General features: G+C 34.1%; 1 protein-coding gene across 2 annotated transcripts in view; it reads left to right on the top strand.

Moving 5' to 3' along the window:
* EPHA3 (EPH receptor A3) overlaps positions 1-22033 on the top strand; it is a 342182-nt gene that overhangs the window by 297783 nt on the left and 22366 nt on the right. For both annotated transcript variants that reach the window (XM_036446292.2, XM_036446293.2), the window contains exons 12-14: positions 11-72; positions 1839-2048; positions 21222-21371. In XM_036446292.2, coding sequence (XP_036302185.1) covers positions 11-72; positions 1839-2048; positions 21222-21371 — 422 coding nt within the window. The remainder of the gene's footprint in view (positions 1-10; positions 73-1838; positions 2049-21221; positions 21372-22033) is intronic.

Below are 22033 nucleotides of genomic sequence, written 5' to 3'. Positions count from 1 at the left end.
TTATATCTAGGTAAACCAGTTATGATTGTCACAGAATACATGGAGAATGGTTCCCTGGACAGTTTTTTACGTGTAAGTAGAAGATTTTTATATACATATGGGTATCTCTCTCCTCTATTTATGTACATACATACATAAATATAGAATGAATTACTGAAAATGTTGGAGACAACCTCTGATACAGTGCCACTTAGATAATCAAAGTTCAAAATAAAACTAAAATTTGTAGACTGAATAGCAAAGGAAAGGCTATAAATTTGAATCTTTATCATGTGAATGTTTTATATTTTTTAAACAAATTTCTTCAGTCTTCTTCAGCTTTTTAGTATTGCCAAAATTCACATCGATTAAAATAAAAATTAAAAATAATCCTAAAGTTAGACATAAATAATATTGATTTAAGACTTATAACCTTTCTTATCTAAAATAACCTTAGACTGCTATAAGATAGTAGACCATCTATCTCTCACATATTTCTGTCCACTCAGAAAATAGGTATGTTCTATAATGCCAAAATATTCTCAATTGAGATATATTATTTTGGAACAAATAGTATGTACAAAACATATACAAAAATTTAACACTATCAATCACCAGTAACTGCAAGGGATAAAATAAAAAATAGCCCCATCCTAAAAAGAACTTTTAGTAGGATATATAGAGACAGATGGTAGATAGATGATGACAGATAGATAGATAGATAGACAGATTGTAAATAAATAGACAGACAAACAGTACATTTCATTACTATGGAGGAAAACTCTAAATTTTATATGAATGGGAAATTTCATTATTAATATTCGTGATCCAAATATAAATTTATTAGAAATTATTTTCACAAACGTATATCAAAAGTAAGCAATTATTCAAATTAGGTAATTAAAATCATAAAAATATTCTTTAAAAATATTGTTCATATAGATATAACTAGACATAGAATTTTGTACTTATGTATGCATGTATTTGTGTACTACATTCATTGTGTGTATCTATCCATTTATTTATCTATGTTTTAAACCAATAGTCATCAACCTTTCTGACCTCATGGACCACCAGTGGTCCACAAACCACCAGTTGGCAACCACTGGTTTAAACTATATATTTCTACTTTAATCCAAGAAGATTAGAAGCTTTTTTAAATCCAGAACTCCAGCATTATGTCCTATTATTTTCTATTTTGTAAAGGTTGGGTAGAAAAATGCATATTTACTAAATATTTTTTACTAATTTTGAAATAATTATATACAGTAATTAAAAATATAACATCCACCTTATTTGAAACAATTCACGAAATATCCAGAAAACTAGAAAGAAGAATGAACAAACAAATCCAATATAATAAAAGGCTAACATGCAAATTGTCCCCTGGAACAGGAGTTCTATCAGGACTTTAACCAGGGGGTATGGCTGACTGTCCAACCCATCTCAATTGGCCCTGATCAGGGCAGGCCAGCCGGACCCCACCTGTGCACAAATTCACACACCGGGCCTCCACTGAATAAATAAAACTACAATGGCCACAAGATACATTTACATTCTTGTTCCTGAACATTTCTAAGGCGTTAGTATATCACATAAACATGATAGTTTAGATTTGAACTTAAAGTTGAAGAATACTGAGGTATTTCTTGTTACAGAGTATTTAGTAGTAACACTTATGCTATTTTGTTTTAGCCTTGTTTCCATTTATTTACATATCATGTTAGACTGGAGTGATTAGAACTAAAACGTATAATCAGTGTTATTACAAGTCCATATGTGAGATTTTAACCAAAATATATCTTTAAGAAACACAACACAACAACACATCTTAATTGTACATTTGAAATGCTTCCCAGAAACATGATGCCCAGTTCACAGTCATCCAGCTGGTGGGGATGCTCCGAGGGATAGCGTCTGGCATGAAGTACCTCTCAGACATGGGCTATGTTCACCGAGACCTTGCTGCTCGGAACATCTTGATCAACAGCAACTTGGTGTGTAAGGTTTCTGATTTTGGACTTTCACGTGTTCTGGAAGATGACCCAGAAGCTGCTTATACAACAAGAGTGAGTAACTCCTCCTCTTCTATCTTTGTTTTCCACCTTGTATTATGTTTACACCCAAAGATAGAAATCATGTCAATGCTTAGTCATTTACCTCTGCCCCAAAAGGAAACTTATCCTTTAACATTATAATATTGTTACTTGTATAGGAAACTAGATATCACTATTCATGAGGATGCTAATTTAATTCTGAAGTCCTCTACATTGATTTAATGTTTTCCTCAAAAGGGTAGCAAGATTCTCATATGCTTGAAATCTGTGTTTTTATTTTTTATATTTATATTTGAGGAATTTTTAAGAAGATTGTATAAATTCTTAGTACCCATTCCAATATTTATAGTTTTAAAGCATTTTTAAAGTAATATTTATATAGGAAACACATGTTAATATTATAAAAATTTTAAAACAAAGCAATAAAAAGAAGAAAAGTCATTGATAGTTGTGCTACCCACAAAGAACATTTGTAGTTTTGTAAATCAATTCTTTCAGATTTATCCTACTATTTTCTATTTTATATATACACTGAGTGGCTAGCTTATCATGATCTCTAAACATATAATAATCTGGTCACTCAGTGTATATCCTATATAATAAAATGCTAATATGCAAATTTTCCCCTTGACCAGGAGTTTGACCAGCAGGCAGGTCTGCCAACTGTCCATGCCCCTTCCTCCTGGACAGGCTGGACAGACCTCCCCCCCATGCACAAATTCATGCACCTGGCCTCTAATGGATATATATGTGATATATATATATATATATATATATATATATATATATATATATTAAAAGCCTAATATGCTAAGTGTCCAGTCATCCATAAAATCAAAGCATAATATGCTAATGATATGCTAAGGTCACTCAGCCACTCACTATGATGTGCACTGACCACCAGGGGAAAGTTGCTCCAACTGGTAGGTTAATTCGCTGCTGGGATCCAGCCAATCGGGACTAAGTAAAATGGATTGGACATGCCCTGGAGCCCTCTCATGGTCCCTCCCCTGCTAGACAACCTCCTGTGTCCCTCCCCAGTTTCAATCATGCACCAGTGGGGTCCCTTGTCCTGGCTTGTGCCCTCTCACAATCTGGGCTGAAGGATCCCCCCCAAGTGCATGAATTTCGTGCACCAGGCCTCTAGTATATATATCATGGAATTATTCATAATAACACTAGCCTATTTTTACTTTAAGAATATAATTCTATTTTTAGCAATATACTTCTTGAACATAGCTAATGTTTATAAAATAAATATTTATATTTTTCATGTTTAATAGTTTGATGTATTCCATTTTTTAGTTGTACAATTTTTCAATCAACCCCTAATTAGGTTACAAGTTATTATTGCATACACTTTTTAAATATATTATACAAATGTGTAAATAATTCATCTGCATTCATAATTGTATGAGTCTAGTAATTTACCTGGAAAATATTCCTAAAATTGATTTTTTTGTATCAGAGTCTGAGTTGTTTCCAAAGGATATTTAATTAGACTGCTGATAATACTAGACTTTATAATTTTTAGTATTTACCTATTAGTTATGACCAGTTGTATTTAATGGTTTTAATTTGTGTCTTTTTGAGCGAAATGCATTTGATTATTTCACAATACATTTGTTGGCAGATTTCTTTAAAATATTATTTCTTGGAGAAAATTTTCTTTCTTAGCATAATATTTTAAAAATAAAGATATAATAATCATTTATAATTTTAATACCCCCAGTTTTAATATTTTATAAATTCCCAACTAAATGCATTACTTATAAAATGGTATCATATTTTATATACAGGGTATTACAAAAATGTATATACAATTTGAATGATTATAGAGTCAATATTTATGCACATACAGTACAATTTCAAAATTTTAGAAAATCTACAGAAATGAATACTTTTTTTTTGTCAATGCCTGTTTTCAAACCAATGACCATTCTGGGCCAAGCACTGCTGATAATGTGAAGCAATGGAATTTCAAACATCAAGAATAATTTTGTTTGATATTTGTAAACCTTTAATTCATTGACTATTGTTGGTTTTGTATTGAAAACTTTATCTTCTATGTATCTCCATTGAAAAAAAAAAAGTTTAGTGGCACTTTAGGATAACTTTAGTTGTTCAAAGATTAGCCTGGCTTCACCCATTATTTCCAATCAGTTAAACCTGAAAAAAAATGAAAATTAAGTGTATTACTAACTGTTAAAATGTGTACACATTTTTTGGAACACTATACGTATACTGATAGTAAATATTCTTATTCAGCTTCAGGAAGAGTGTAATTACACTAAAGAATCATGAGTGACATTGGATTCAGTGCCACAGAATGAATGTACAGTGTCTGCTGCTCTCATTCTAATAACATAACTGTGATAGACAGGCAGGATAGAAGAATGAAATTCTTCAACTGGAAGAAGCATCTGAGATGTCAAAAAAAAATGCCTTGCTGAAACCGGTTTGGCTCAGTGGTAGAGTGTCTGTCTGCTGACTGAAGGGTCCCGGGTTTGATTCTGGTCGGGGGCATGTACGTTGGTTGCGGGCACATCCCCAGTAGGGGATGTGCGGGAGGCAGCTGGTTGATGTTTCTCTCTCATCGATGTTTCTGGCTCTCTCTCTCTCTCTCTTCCTCTATGTGAATAATGAATAAAATATATTTTTTAGAAAATGCCTAGCCTTTAAACCTTAAAACACCTTGTCAAACTTTCCCAGTGCTGCTGTTGGTATTGTTTTAAGCATTATCACAAGTTTCCCTTCCTGATGTCTTCAATAGTATGCTCAAAGGAAAGAGTCCCAGCTAACACAGCAATGTACACCTTTTTTTGTGTCCTTCCTTTTCCATAAAGATATTGGATATGAAATCAGATTATTTTTAAGTTTCACTTTCAGTCATTTCTCTTCATTTCTCTCTATTGATTTAGGCAGAAACTCCATACATTGACACTTTCAATTATCCTATATAATAAAAGGCTAATATGCAAGTCAACCAAATGGCAGAATGATTAGTTACTATGATGCACATTGACCATTGGGGGCAGATTCTCAATGCAGGAGCTGCTCCCTGCTGGCCAGTATGTTCCCAGAGGGGGAGTGCTGCTCAGCCAGAAGCCCGGCTCATGGCTAGTGAGTGTAATGTTGGTGGCAGGAGCTGTCAGTTGGACATCCCATAAGGTTTTCCTGACTGTGGACTGTGAGAGGGTGCAGACCAGGTTGAGGGACCTCCCCCTCACCCCCCGCCCCACCAGTGCATGAATTTCATGCACCAGGCCTCTAGTACAATGTAATTATACATCCTGTACCTTTGTAAAATTTCACTGTATATTTATGAGATATTGAGAATGAAAAATGTTATAATATTTTATTTAGTGTTATTATGAAAATAGTTCAGTCTCACAGGCACCCTAAAATATTCTTGAGGACACGCAGGAATGCTTGGATAACACCATGAGAACCACTGTTATCTAAAACAGAAACACTTTAAAAACTAAATAAATGTTTTAGCAGTTAAGTGATGTATTATAGAATGTGATCTACGATATAGCATTGTGTGATATGACATTTGGAAAAAAAGCCTGGAAGCATAAATGCAGCTGCATGCTAAAGGTTGCAGATCATCTGGAAAGGCCTAGGGTTTTATTTGGTATGGATATGATGGGAGCACTTAGCTCTGAAAATTTAAAACATCGAAACATTTTTGTTGTTGAGAAAGGCAAGCAAAGAAAAAAATGAATTCTCTCTCTTTGGTTCCTCATAATGTGAATTTAAGTATAATCATGGCATATGTTTTATTTTTTGTACCAAACTACTAATTTACTTTACTTCATCCTAATAGAGCCATAGCATTACTGGTGAGAATTCTCTGTCCCTGAATAATTTTTCAATATTTCCCCTTACAAAATTTTATGTTAAACAGGTTAGCATTTTTTATATATGTATGAATGCATCTACGCATATGAACATCTTTACATTCATATGTTTAAATAGATGATATATAAAATTCTAACATAATAGTACTAAATATGATGTTTTATACCATAATAGAGAAAATTTAGACTTTTATCTAATTAAGTTACCTTGTATAAAGCCAATCCAATTCTCAAGCCCCCAAATTCATTTTAGGGACACATAAATTGATTTGGGCAATTTGATAAAATCAAATGATTTATTCTTGATATTAGATTTTTTATTTAATTTTCTGTTATGAAGATGAATAATTTGAATATAAAACACAAAATGTAAATACCAATTGGCATTTTTTTATTGTATGAGATTGTTCTGTCCTTTGTCACATTGCTCTATGTCCAATTAAAACCTATTTAAGTTTTAGAAGATAATGACATTATGTGATAGTAATAGGAGAAAGAAACCTTATTTTACACAATAATTTTTGGACCCTCTTCTTTTGTATTGTTTAGATACATCTTTTTTTTAATTTTTTTTATTAAATTATTATCTTTGTACATATGCCATTGCCCCCCCTCCCATACATTCCATCTCTCCCCAGAGTTTTGTGTCCATTGGTTGTACTTATATGCATGTATATAAGTCCTTCCTTTGATCTCTTATCTCCCCCAGATCTCCCCAAGCTCCCCACTGTAATTTGACAGTCTGCCTGTTGCTTTGCTGTCTCTATATCTATATATGTCTTTATCATCCATAAATAAGTGAAGTCATGTGGTGTTTCTCTTTCATTGACTGGCTTGTTTCACTCAGCATGATGTTCTCCATTTCCATCCAGGTTGCTGCGAATGACGAGAATTCCTTCTTTTTTATGGCAGCATAATATTCCATTGTGTAGATGTACCATCGTTTTTGGAACCAATCATCTGCTGATGAGCACCTAGGCTGTTTCCAAATCCTAGCTATTGTAAATTATGCTGCTATGAACATAGGGGTGCATATATCCTTTCTGATTGGTGTTTCTAGCTTCTTGGGATATATTACTAGGAGTGGGATTACTTGGTCAAATGAGAGTTCCATTTTCAGTTTTTTGAGGAGGCTCCATACTATTCTCCACAGTGGTTGTACCAGTCTACAGTCCCACCAGCAGTGCACGAGGGTTCCTTTTTCTCTGCAACCTCGCCAACACTTGTCCTTTGTTGATTTGTTGATGTTGGCCATTGTGACAGGTGTGAGATGGTACCACATTGTTGTTTTGATTTGCATCTCTCGGATAATTAGTGACTTTGAGCATATTTTCATGTGCCTTTTGGCCTTCCTTCTGTCTTCTTTTGAGAAGATTCTATTTAGATCCATTGCCCATTTTTTAATTGGGTCATTTATCTTCTCTTTATTAAGTTATATAAGCTGTCTGTAGATATTGGAGATTAAGCCTTTATCAGTGATAACACTTGCAAATATGTTCTCCCACACAGTGGGCTTTCTTATTGTTTTGTTGATGGTTTCTTTTGCTGTAATAAAGCTTATTATTTTGATGTAGTTCCATTTGTTTATTTTCTCTTTAACTTCCATTGCCCTAGGGGCAGTATCAGTGAAGAAGTTCTTTTGGCATATGTCTGAGATTTTGTTGCCTGGGGATGTTTCTAGTATTTTTATGGTTTCCCAACTTATGTTTAAGTCCTGTCTCCATTTTGAGTTTATTTTTGTGTATGGTGTAAGTTGGTGATCTAGTCTCATTCTTTTGCATATATCTGTCCAATTTTCCCAACACCATTTATTGAAGAGACTGTCTTGACTTCATTGTGTGTTAGTGCCTTCTTTGTAAAATATTAACTGAGCATAGTGATTTGGGTTGATATCTGGGTTCTCAATTCTATTCCATTTATTTATATGTCTGTTCTTGTGCCAGTACCAGGCTGTTTTGAGAACAGTGGCTTTGTAATACAGCTTGAAATCTGGTATTGAGATCCCTCCTACTTTACTCTTCTTTCTCAGGATTGCTGTGGCTATTTGGGGTATTTTTTTTTTTTCCAAATGAACTTTTGAAGAGTTTTTTCTAGGTCAGTGAAATATGCCATTGATATTTTAATGGAGAGTGCATTGAACCTATAGATTGCTTTGGGAAGTATGGACATTTTGATGATGTTGGTTCTACCAATCCATGAACATGGTATGTTCTTCCATCTGTTTACATCTTCCTCTATCTCTTTTTTAAGTATCATGTAGTTTACCACTTATAGGTCTTTTACCTCCTTAGTTAAGTTTATTCCAAGGTATCTTACTTTTTTTGGTGTGATGGTAAATGGGATTGCCTTTTTAGTCTCTGTTTCTGCAAGTTCACTATTGGTATATAGAAATGCCATAGATTTTGTATCCTGCTACATTGCTGAATTCATTTATTAAGTCTATAAGTTTTTTGATGGAGTCTTTTTTTATGTACAATATAATGTCATCTGCAAATAAGGATAACTTTACTTCTTTTCCAATTTGGATGCCTTTTATTTCCTCTTCTTGTCTAATTGCAATGGCTAGTACTTCTAGTACTATGTCAAACAGATACATCTTATGTGATTTAATCTAGTGCCATTGCTTTAAATACAGTTTGTATGCTGGTGATTCCCAAATTTATATCTCCAGCCTGTACCCCTTCCCTGAGCCACAAATTTGTATATCCAACTATTTATTCCATATCTCTACTTGGAGGTTTCTTGAGCATCTAAGTACATCCAGTTCAGAACATTTGATAATTTTTTATTCTGAAAAGTGATCTTCCCCAACCTTAAATTGCCATAAATGCTATCACTTCTCACTGGTTGCTCGAGCCAAAACCTGGGAGTCGTCTCGAGTCCTCTCACCCACTTAACTATGCCAAGAATAAATTCCATCAGTTATATTTTAAAAATATCCCAGACTTGTTCAATCACCTCTGCCCCCTGACCCATTTTAGTTAAGTCACTGTAGTTATCACCTTGGAACAGGCACCCCTGCTTCCACCTTTGCCCTTCATCATGCACCAGGCAGTCATTTCCTAAATACCCACACTAACTTATTGCATTTTTAGCTCTGTGATTCTACTCAGTTGGTGCCAGAATTTTCAGATACAGTTTTGCCTTACCTAATTTCATTTGCAGGACTTAAAAGGAAACACAAAATGTAATTAAGTGGTTTAAAGTTAAGTTGTTAAATACTGTTCAGAATAACTCCATTCCAAGAACATAAATAATAAATAATATGAGCCTTTGTTCTGTAGATCTTAAGGACTAAAAACTCTAAACATCAAAAACTGGTGTAATACAAAAAGACAATTATTTTTGATAAGTAATATATGTCATGTGTCATTTACACATGAATTAAAAAAAAACAACAATAAGTAAGTATCTAATCAGCAGCCTTCATATAGTAATGCATTTTAAGCTTGAACCAAAATAAATAGTGTCAACCCTGAATTTATTTCTTACTCTCTTAGAATCAGTATGAATATGCCTTATGTAGCTTTACAAAGTAAAGCCAAGTTAAAAAAAATCAAATAACTTTAGCCCTGGCTGGTTTGGCTCAGTGGATAGAGTGTCGGTCTGCAAATTGAGAGTTCCCGGGTTTGATTTCTGTCAAGGACACATGCCTGGGTTGTGGGCTCGATCCCCAATGGGGAACTTGCAGCAGGCAGCCAATCCACCATAATTCTCTCTCATCATGGATGTTTTTATCTCTCTCCCTCTTCCTTCCTCTCTGAAATCAATAAAAACATATTTTTAAAAATCAGATAACTTTAGAAGACTTAGTGTCTCAGTTATCTACATTGCATCAAAATTTAATGAGAGTTCTAGTACTTTTCATTTCAGTGACATGGGTAGCAAAAACATTTTGTGTTAAAATAATTTAAATAATCTAAAGTAATCTCCAGATTTATTTGGAGAATCATAACTATAATTTTGGAGTGCAACACAGTAATGAAGAGTTTGTAGGTAAACACATTACATACACTCTCTAAAAGCAACTATTTCTGCTAAAATGCAACATTTATTCACTCAGTATATATTTAAGTGCCTATAATACACTAGGTACTATTTCTTTGGTTAAGTAAGTAAATCTTAATATTTCTATATTATTATTTCTATTACAGATATATAATATTCTTGCTATATTGAATAGATACTTTTTACTTATTTGCTAAAAATATTGTTTCTTTGGAAAATTGTATTTAGAGGGCTAAAAATTCAGATATTCAATTGAATTCATGTAACCTTTTAAAAAATAAATAAAGGATTGATTACATATAAACCACAAAGTTTAACATTTACAACTTCATTTAACTTTGAAAAAGAACTATACTCATATTAGGATATATGTTTAGCCTTATCCTGAAATTTTTGCATTGTTTTTTGTTAAAAGGAGACATTATACATCAAACTACCTAATTTTATATTTTATTATGAAATTAACATGAGTTTTTTGTGTTTGAATTTGTAGCCTGAAAGTATCAGAAATGCTATTTATATTTCATTTCCTAGATAGACATCTAGTTACTTAGAATGCAATGTGAAGATTTTCTGGATTTCAAGAAATTCTTAAGCATTTCACATAATGTTGAAAAATCTCAAAACTTCAAGGGATGGGCTTTTGCTACCAAGAAGATCATTTGTCTCTGATCACTATGGCAATCAAACATCTGCTGAAACAATTCTCAGTGGCTTTTAAATTTGAACTACTGGGGGTAAGGACAGATGCTTCCTCTGGGAGTCTTCTTGGATCGCCCTTCACCTTGTTGTCTGCAGGGAGTTGAGGTCAGTCCCTGCAATAGATAGATGCTATTGCATAGAATGATTTATCTCCACAGCTCCACTTCCAACCTGAGAAGCCAATATTTGTCTCCAGGTTAAACACTCAATTACTTTGGGTTTACTAAGATAACACTCTCTAAAGTCCTTTGTCACTCTAAGTATGACTTGACAGAGCTCACCGGCAGTAAACATGAACTGTGGATCGGCAAAGCATTTCCTAATTCAGCAAGGAGAGATTTGTATATGTAATTAGAGAAAAATTGGGGCAAATATTAGATATTATCCCTCAATGTCTAGAGATTTCAGTAATTATACTTCCTTTCTTTAGAAATCAACCTTAGAGCCCCCTAACCCATAGTGAATGAGTTGACTTCATTTAAAAGTTTGAAAAACCCGGGCTTTTAGCCAAGGATCTCATTTGAACTGTCTAACTTCATTAAGCTTAGAGAACTGAACAGCAGGATCTTTTTGAGAACAGGTTTACTGCGTGATTCCTACTGTAACTGCTGTTTATGGCCAAACTGAACTAGGTTTTGGACTACTTTAACTAATCCTGGATTAGAGTTTAACAATTAAGTAATGCCTCTGCCCACAGAATCCCTAGTATCATTATTTTCACTTTCCTTTTTTAAACTTTCTGTAAAAAAATTACATACAAATAAAATCAGATATGACACCCAATAAGATATTCAGTTTAGTTTAAAGCTAGGATCATCTTTAAGAATCCTAAATAATGAACATTGAAAATTCCAGTATCCTTTATGGTTTTAGACAGAAATTTGAAAGTTGTAACAGCTAAGGTTCATAAGTCAGCACATCTGTTAGAGATAGATAAGACAATATAAAGTCATGCTTTATGTTTCTCATAATCCTCAGTTTGTCCATGACAAGGTATCAGCAGAGGGGTTAAGAAACTTTGTCAAAAATTAATAGTAGGATCAAAGCTGAGCCCAGAAACCAAGACTCCTGATTACTACTAAAATTTTAAATCCAAATGGAGCAACTAACCATAAATCTCCCTACACCCCAAATTACTGAGTTAAAAATAGATGAGACATCTGCACTGAGAGGAACTGGTTCTCGGTCTGACAGTGAAGATATGGAGAATAAACATTAACTTCTGATGATGTTAAGTTTGGAATGGAGAGAACTCTCAGACACTCCTTATGCTGTGACTCTGGCAATTGGAGACTTCTCAGATACATAAATATCTGGAAAGCTTACATGTAGATATAAAAATACTTCATTTTAATTATTTTTAAATATTTGAAAAGATATTTGTAAATGATTTGTGTAGTAAATATGTGTGCTTTATATTTTAAGCACCAAGTAGCATTTTACTAACCAAAATATAAATTGTGGATTGATTTCAAGATGTAATTCATTTACAACAGTTGCATTAGAATAGTTTTCCTGTGACTAGCAAGAAGTATGCCAAATGTAGCATTTTATCTCATGAAATCCAAATTTTTGGATAGCTATTGAAGAATGTGTTTGTCAATTATATGGAAAGCATCTGAAATTTTAAAATGATTCCCCAATCCCACATATAAACTAGAAGGTAAATTTCTGAACCTGAAAAAGAAAAAGAAAACAACCTGTCAAGTAATTTATGAGCTTAAATTTGTTGAGGAGAAAGATGGGGGAGGAAGAGATATTGTTGTGGTCTAACAGGAGCAAAGTACAAATAAATTCTGCAATGGAAAATAACTCTTGTATATTCAATGTGTCCGCTTTTCAGGATCTCAAATCTATAGGTGTTCAGCTTGAAGGTAGAGAACGTGATCATGAAGTATATCTAAGTTAAAATGGATGTACCTTGGCTTCTTTTTTTACCCTATTTCATAACGAAATTGGTCCTGCAAGGACTCTTATCTTATCCAATGTCTCATTATGCCAGTGACATTTATGTTTTTGGAGCTGTAGGTAACGTTTCCTTTTGGAGTAAACACTTATTTCTTAGTAAAATATTTGGTCATTGATGCTTTCATCTGATAAATCAATTGTTGCTAAATGTATACGTTTAATTTAAGTTTCATTAGTATTAGGAAGTTATCCTCTTTATTTTTTTTATTTTTTTAAATATATTTTATTGATTTTGTACAGAGAGGAAGGGAGAGAGATAGAGAGCCAGAAACATCGATGAGAGAGAGAGTCATCGACCAGCTGCCTCTTGCACACCCCCTACTGGGTATATGCCCGCAACCAAGGTACATGCCCTTGACCGAAATCAAACCTGAGACCTTTCAATCCCCAAGCCGATGCTCTATCCATTGAGCCAAACCGGTTCTGGCGGAAGTTATCCGCTTTAAAAAAAAAAAAGGCATTAATGAAAAAAGAAAGGAAAATAAAAGAAAACATAAAAAAAAAAAAAAGTAGAGGAAAAATCTCAAAGGGAGTCCTAGACAGTTTGGCTTAATTGTTTAGAGCACATGTGTCAAACACAAGGCCCGCGGGCCAAATCCGTCCCGCCAGGCCTTGCAATGTGGCCTGCACTGCGCTGTCATCACTGCACTCCGCTGCATTTCCATCACAATGACAGTTTATGACTGTTCAGTAAACCATTCGGCCCGGGATTTAGGCTGGATTTTAGATTTTGGCCCCTTCTCTGATTGAGTTCGACACCCCTAGTTTAGAGCATCAGTCTGTGGACTGAGAGGTCACAGGTTCAGTTTGGATTCACTCGAGGGTATATACCTTGGTTGCTGGCTCAATCCCAGTCTTGATCTAGGCACAAGTGGAAGGCAACCAATGAATATGTCTCTCTCACACTGATGTATCTCTCTCATCTCTCCCCCTACCTTCCATTCTCTCTAATAATCAATGGAAAAAATATCCTTGAGGGAGGATTAACGAAAACAAAACAAAACAAAAAAAAATAGAATAAAAGCTCAGAAGGATGCTGTTATAATTACAAAAACCCAGGTATCAGAAGATTAGCTCATATTAGTACTGAAATAAAAGTATCCACTGAAAGTTTGTGAATAGTGAGGGAAAAAAAGGAAAAAGGTTAATTTTACTTAATCTACATAGAGTCGTAGGTGAATCCTGAACATTTTTTAATTATTCTCCCTTGAAAATCAAAGTTTATCTCATATCATCTAAAGCAGGAGCTCTCAAGCAAAGATGTATTTCTCCGTAGGGGATATTTGGCATTGTCTGGGGACATTTTTGGCTGTCACAGTTGAGAGGATGCTAATATAATTTACTGGGTAGAGGCCAAAGATGCTACTGAACATCCTACAATGCACAAGGCAGCCCCCTCAACAAAGAATCAATCAATAGTCATATGTCAATAGGGCAGCTGAAGAGAGACCTCATTTAAAGTTATTTAACATATGTAAAGAATGTATAAAGAATGGGAGTGGGATAATTTCTCAGGTATTTTATAACTTCTTCTATTCACACTGGACTGCAAGTGGCATGGGGCAATGTGGAATAGATTGCAATTTGTAAAATAATATGGACTAGTCTAGTCATCTGCCTTGAGGCTTCCTAGAATATTGACCTTTGGGATATCACAAACATAACGCAACAAATAGTACAATTACAGTATTTTCCGGAGTATAAGACGACCCCCTAATTTTATAGTTAAAACATAGGTTTAGGCCTATATTCGCTGTATAAGACTACCCCCCCACTTCCGAGGCATCACCAGTTCTTTTTTTAATAGACCGCCTCTCTGACTCTGGCCAATCTGAGCAGGCTTTTTACTAGAACACAGTGTACATGTACCTGAAGCTACACTGTGTTCCTAGTGAAAAGCCTGCTCAGATTGGCCAGAGTCAGAGAGGTGGTCTATTAAGAAAAGAACTGGTGATGCCTCGGAAGTGGGGGGTAGGCTTATACAGCGAATATAGGCCTAAACCTATGTTTTAACTGTAAAATTAGGGCGTCATCTTATACGCCAGAAAATACGGTACACTTGTGTTAACTTACATTTTCATTTGATTTCAATCTAGTATTTAAATGTATATTTCTTTATCCCCCAATGCAATAAATTTTAAGCATTGTTAATTTATTTTTGATGTTTGATCTTATTAAGATGACAATGGATTAAATTCATAAGTGAAGATATTCATAATTATGTCATATTTTAGCATATATTAATATCTTAATACAGAATTATTTTTCATATTTAAATTTTTTGCTTAAGCTTCACCTATACTGGAATAGAGTAATATTCATGTACATAGATTGAGAATATTTATTAAATTATTGGTGCTGTTTTAAGTTGGTAAAGTACCTGCAGCCTTAATATTGAGGCATTTGACACAGGATGCATATTGTTTATAAAGTCAAATGAAAATCTTTACAACATTCTGCAAATTCTAAAATACTTAATCTATATGAAACCCAGTGACATTGTTTTATAATTTAATATATACTTTTAAAAATTGATTTTTAGCGATTCTGATATTTACTACCCACATGGAACTAATGGTATTACGAAATAGCAGCATGAAGGGTAAGAGGAGACAATCGGAAAATAGTATGATTTTTAAAAATAATGTTATGCTTCATGTTGCCTTATTTTTATTTAATATTTACGTATATAATGAAAAATTAGATTATTTCTAAAATTAAATTGTATATTTTTAAAATGATAAAAAGTCTCAAGAAAACACTAAAATTTACTTCTCTTAGTTCATAAAATATTAATCATATTCTCTCTTAACAAATTGCTTCTCCAGAAAACAAGGCTTTGTAAACAGGAGAGCTGAAAAGGGGGACTCCGGATTTAAACTATGGAAACACAGAGAAGGAGGAAAGGCATCTGCTCCTATAGATATCTCAGTCAGGTCAGGATAATTAAACAGTAGACAGATCACAGGACACTGAGTAACCAACTTGGCTACAAACATTCCCAGCCAGGATGTTCAACTAAGAAGTTTGCTAGTTACAAAAAGTAGGCAGGGAGAAAGCTTTCCATTAAAAAATGTTTTTAAAAAAAGAATACCATGTATCTTCAGCTTTATAAGTTATTCAACTTTCATAGCCTTATGATTTCAAATTATAGTTTAGGCACACTAATTTCATTTATAACAATGGATAGGACAAGAACTTCTACTTGAATTCATTTTACTAGTGTTGAATATAGAGAATTTGAAACTGTGATACTTAACTTAAAGAGTTTATGATTCAATATATATGGCTAAGCAACTGAAGGACTGATCAAACAACCAGTCGACCAGTCGCTATGATATGCACTGACCACCAGGGGGCATATGCTCAACACAGGAGCTGCTCCCTCATGGCCTGTGCACTCCCACAGAAGGAGCATTGCTCAGCTAACCAATGGGCACCAATTGGGACTTACTGGGTGTGAGCCTGCAGCAGACACAGGAGGGCCTGGATGAGCATGAGCGGCAGGCATCATTGGCCCAGTAGGATCCCTCAGCCTGGCCTGTGGGGATCTGGCAAAAACCTATAATCCAACATCCCTCGATGGGGTCCCAGATTGCGAGAGGTCACAGGCCAGCTTGAGGGATCCCAACAGTGCACAAATCTTGCACTGGGTCTCTAGTTTATAATAACATTTACCTTTCTTCAAACTCTATAATGATTTGCTATGATGGAATCTCTCCAGTAGTTTGATTTTATATTAAGTGTATACAATTATGGTTCATATTTCTCTCATTTAAAGTCAGAGCCACTTTACGTTTTACCAATCGTAGAGAATTTTTTTAATTATAATATTTCTCTTAATTTGATTTATTTTTAGCAACAATAGTAACAAATGCTAAGTTTGAATAGTGCTTTGCAGTTGACAATAAGCTTTCCGTTCTATCTTCATTTAATAAATTCTTTATAATGATAGTAAGGGTGTTTTAGCCAATGGAAGAGAGTTAGAAAGGAAGAAAGGCAAACATTTATTGAGTACTCTATTAAAATTAGGTACACTATTAGTTTCTTTATGTATATTATAAATCAAGTGCTAATGATAAAAGTGTCCCTTAATAATAATGAACATAATATTCAATCAACTTTATTCTTTTCTTGATTCCCTCTGTGATGGATGGCACCATTTATCAAATGGCTGAGTAGGGTCAAGATGAGAATCTTCAATCTATGATTACCACGTCAATGTGAGAGCAAAACTAATCAGTCTAAAACACTATCTGGATAAAGATAATGAAAGCTTTCTAATAAAAAAGCTAAGTGTTTGAGTGTTAAAATATTAGGGTTCAAATCTAACTATCTAGTGATTCAACATGGCATTAAGCAAAGATGAACAATACTTATTAATTCACACTTTCTTCTAAATAAAAAGTTCAAATTAGCCCCAGTTGTTTCTTTAGAATGAGTTGTATAGGTATAATATAGGAAAATACGAATTAAAGGTATTTTATTTGTTATTAATATAAATATATTAACTTTTAAGTATATGGACTAACTGAAATGAACAGTGACATGGAACAAAGCTCAGGAATTAAAAAAAAACACACACACACACACAACTAATACACTAAAAGATTAATTAATGGAAACTTCTAGATAATTTAAGGAAACATATAACTTTTCTAACTGACTTAATTGTTGAAATAGCTGAATGCCACTTACTTACTTTTCTTGTGTTTAGAATAACATGTTCGAAATAAAATGAAAAACTTCAAATAATCTCACTTTTTTATGCTTAAGAGCGGCAACTTGCGCTTTAGTCTAGTTTGGATCCAGAGGAAAGCTTAGATTAAAAACCTGAATGACAAACAAGTAAAGAGGCCATAACCAGCAAGTCCAAGGTGAGCAAATGTTGCAGTGGGAGGCTTCTGTCATCTTACGGGTGACTAGTGTGCAGTGTGGACAACACACTTTCCCAGTGCAGCGCTGTGAGCTGACGACCAAAACATTTTGTTGAGAATCAGTGCAAGCCAAGCTAAAGGTAGTGTGTGGGTTATTTAATCAGCCAATCTTAACAGAATTTTTTAATATATTTATATTTAGAAGTTGAATTTGTTATTCTAACAAATTGTGTGTGTGTGTGTGTGTGTGTGTGTGTGTTTTGCAGGCACATATAAGCACAAGAGCAGAATTCAAAATGTAAGCATTGTTATTAAAATATTTCTTTATGCATTTTTCCAAAACACATTTTCTGTTTGTGTAGGTTTTAATACTTTAATAAGATTTATACAGTGAAAGCAAATAGACAGCACTTGATTTGGAAAATCATTCTGTAAATAACTTGCTTGACTCTGTAACTATGTGCTACATTAGAGAATACACTGCAAGAGTTATAGTCAACCTTCTGAGATTGTGGGGAGCACAGCCCCACTGAAGAGATGGGCTTGGCTGTAGCCTCAGAGATCCATCCAACAGCATGTATGTCTGTATACAGAATAGCTCATGAGAAGATTCTCCTTCCAAGCTTAAACACAAGCTTGGCTATGTCTTTCTAAAAAAAAAAAAAAAAAAATCACTTTTTTAGAATTCACTCTTTTAAGGAACTTCATTAAAATATGCTCACTGCTTACCTCTCTATAAAAGAGTGATGAATCACTTATGATGAAACAACTTTGGCATGCACCATTTTAATCCTGGTTGAAGTAATATGCAGTAAGTTCATGGTTGTCATCAATCTCTTTTAATTTCAACAGGAGATCTTAATAAGGTGACATGTATTGGTGCCTTCTATTTTGTAAGTAAACACAATAGTTTCAGCATGGAAAGAATTTTCTTTCATTTTTTGGTGTGTGCCATTTTTGTGGCACATAAAATACCCTGAAAATTTCAGTTAGATTTCAGGTTCTAAAGTATATTATATATATTTTGCATTGATCATGTATGCCCAGGTGATTTTATATACAAAAGGAGGAAAGATTCCCATCCAGTGGACATCAATACAAGTTATAGCGTATGGCAAATTCATATAATTAGTAATTTAGTTCTAGGCAAAGGAAAGAAAATAGCAAGGTTTTGGTAGCAGAGATAAGACAGTTAGCTGAAATTTTAAAATAGTATCCTTTTTTTGGATTATGAATATAGCTTTGTTTGACTTATGTTAATTCTAAGTATTCTTTAAGAGAGATAAAGTGTGCTCAATGATTCTCTTTGGCATCTTGAATAGATTTTGCTAATTGCCACATGTATAATTCTGTTTTCATCAAACTGCAGAGGTATTATTTTAAATCTTGACTCTTTAAAACCCAAACTTTGTCTAGGCAGGTGCAAATATGTTAATTTGGGAGATTTAAAATATTATTTTTAAGTTTGAATGCATTGACAGAAAAAAGGGCAATATTAGCCTGGCATTAGACCTTCTGAATTTAAATATGAAAAAAGACCTTTCAAATTTTTGCTGAGAAAAAAACCAAAAAAAAACACCACACACACACTGTAAAGTATGAGTGAAGGAGTGAATGTGAATGTGTGAGAGAGAAAAGAAAGGGGAAAGTTCCAAGTCAAGGCCTCTCATCTACGCTGACTGTAACCTTTTCTATTGTTTTTCTGGTTCTATACCAGCTTTACCCTAGTGCATGCTGAGCACAGTAGTGTCTCCCACTAACTCCCAAGGCTTCCTTAAACTGGCTCCCAGCTCTCACTTGATTTATTTTTCTTCACCGATAGAAGTCATTGACCACCTCAGGGTGGAGGCATCCTAAGAAGGCTGTGTGCCCCCCTTCTCTGTGCTCGCTTATATACAGTTTCATGCAGTTTTCAAAGCCCAGTGTAAGCTCTACCTCTCTCACAGCTCCTCTCGCAGTACTCTTTCTGCACAGCTCACTTCAGTGAAAATGTCAAGAAGGGTTACATTTTCCAAGGTCCTTAAAACCACATATAACTTTTTCCTCTACGGGATAAAACTCAGAGGTATGGGATATACCTCTAAGTAGTGATTTAACCCTTTTCTCATCCTCTCTCATTATATGTCTCCACATAATCTGTTGTATTTTTACACCAGAAACTGTTCTTCCGGAACATATATTTTCTTCCTCTGTGCTTTGATGGATGCCATTTCCCACAGAGTGTGGGAGTAGCAAGCTAATGTTTCTTGAAGCTTCACCACGTGCCAGGGACTTTGCTAAAGATTTTACTGAAACTTGTTCATTTTTAGCCCAACAACAAAGCTATGCATCGGTACTCTTACTTTCCCAAGTAACAGATGAGGAGACTCAGGCCTATTGAGGTTAACTAATGCACCTCCTGTTTTCCATCTGTTTCTCAAAAGCAATATATTGTCTTCCTTGAGCATTACCTCAGACTAGCGAAGTGCTATAAGGTGCAATGTTAGTGAAGCACATTTTGGTGAATATAGCTTAATATTTTGATTATGTAAATTCTTTGAAACATCAATTATTTTTTCTTGTTGAATCAAAAATTGATACATCTTTTAAAGCTCAATTTATGCATGACCTCTCCCCTTAGTTTCTCTAGTGATAATTGGGGCTCCCTGCTCATCAGCACTTTGTCTTCCCTACCCGCTTCTGCTCACAGTGGGGTTCATGACCAACATGGTCAGCATCCCCCACAGCCTCTTAAAAACACAGGCCTTGCCTACACTTTGAAACTACTGAATCAGTATTTCTCCAGACATGAAGGCAAGCCATAGATGATTCATATGTGTTGTAAAGTTTGAAGAATTTTTTTTTCTTCATTTAATTATGCACAACTAATACTTATTCCTTTTTGCCTAATATTTTCCAATTAGGAAAGCAGGCATGTTATTCATTTCAGTCTCACCCAAAGTGACTAGCAAAATACTCTCTGCTACTCGGCACATCTTTATTAAATGTATTTATTAAACAGAGATAATTTCATAGGAGGCATGCCTTTATATATACTATAACTCATAGAAGCAATATCCTTCTCTAGAAAGTTCTAAGAATGTAGTTAACATATCTTTCTCGTTTATATTGTACCTACCTAGTATATGAAAGTGGGTCAATGGAAAAAGAAATAATGATGAAGTGGGTCAATGGGGGAAAATGGGGGACATCTGTAAATTTTAAAAACTAAAAAATAATGATGAAATGAGGCACTGAATAAATTAAGATAACCAAATAACGTATTAAAGAGAGATGGTAGACGTAAATTTTTTGTTTTAATTTATTTAGTTAACAAATACCTATAAGTGTCAAGGAATACTGACTTATTCACATTATGAACTAAGATTGTAGATAGAACATAAATCTAGTTAAATCAACAAAGGTTCATTTGAAATTCTTCATTCTTTTCTAACTTAATAGTATTGCACATCCACATTAAGTCGCTTTGTTACAGATAACTAAGTGATGTACCACAGCTGATATGAAAAGTCAGTGTTTAAGCAATTTTCAACTTTTCTTTTTATATTAAATTTTTTAAAATTTATTGGAAGCAAATATTGCAGTAAATAATATGCCACACAGTCCTGTTTGGCATTAATATAAAAAAATAAGAAGATACTTAAAGAGAAACCCAAGTTCCATTTCAAAATAGAAATACCCTGACAAATTCAGTCAGATTTCAGATGATAATGTATGTGTCTTATGCATTGATCATGTATGCCCATGTGATGTTATATTCAAAGGGAGGAAAGATTCCTATCCGGTGGACATCACCAGAAGCCATAGCTTATCGCAAATTCACGTCAGCCAGCGACGTGTGGAGTTATGGCATCGTTCTCTGGGAGGTGATGTCCTATGGAGAGAGGCCATACTGGGAGATGTCCAATCAGGATGTAAGTATATGCAGTTCTTGAATTATGGAGTCAGATTAAGAGATCAAGTTAGGCAAGGAAGTGCAGCCAAATGAGAACAGGTGGCTCCTAATTTATGAAATTGAAATAGAATCTTTAAAAAATGAAATTGTTTTCAAATCTTGCAAGAACATCATTGAACTGCTTTTAAGGCTTTACAATGTTCTCTCAAGCAGGGGTTTAGAATGGAGACAAAAATGAAGGCATTTGTGTTAAAATGTAATGAAATAAGTGACTATCAAGATAACCAGTTGTTTGAAATATTTTTGCTGCACAATTGTTTCTAGGTAACATTAGTAAGATACACAAGTCTGCCAGCCTTTGTAGATTTAATTAATGCATCTATGCCAACATTTTGTTTATTTAAATATAGTATTTCCCAAAGTCAGGCAAAACAATCAATCTGTAGCATGTTGTTCTTCATTATGTATTAATGTTGCACATGAATTTCATTACACAAATTGAAGTCTCTGGATGAAAAAAAATAATCTTTAGCTTTCTGTTATAACTGTGATATGATTTTTCAAAAGGATTTTTATTTTTATAAAGTCATGTTTGCTCAGGCTTAGTAAAAGGATGCTCTTGGCATATGGGATCAGCACTCAGAGGTTTTTCTTTATGCTCAGCCAGAAACTGTGAGCGTG

Source organism: Pipistrellus kuhlii, unplaced genomic scaffold, assembly GCF_014108245.1.
Source record: "Pipistrellus kuhlii isolate mPipKuh1 unplaced genomic scaffold, mPipKuh1.p scaffold_m20_p_2, whole genome shotgun sequence".
NCBI lineage: Eukaryota > Metazoa > Chordata > Mammalia > Chiroptera > Vespertilionidae > Pipistrellus > Pipistrellus kuhlii.
This window is presented reverse-complemented; position numbering and strand designations above follow the sequence as displayed.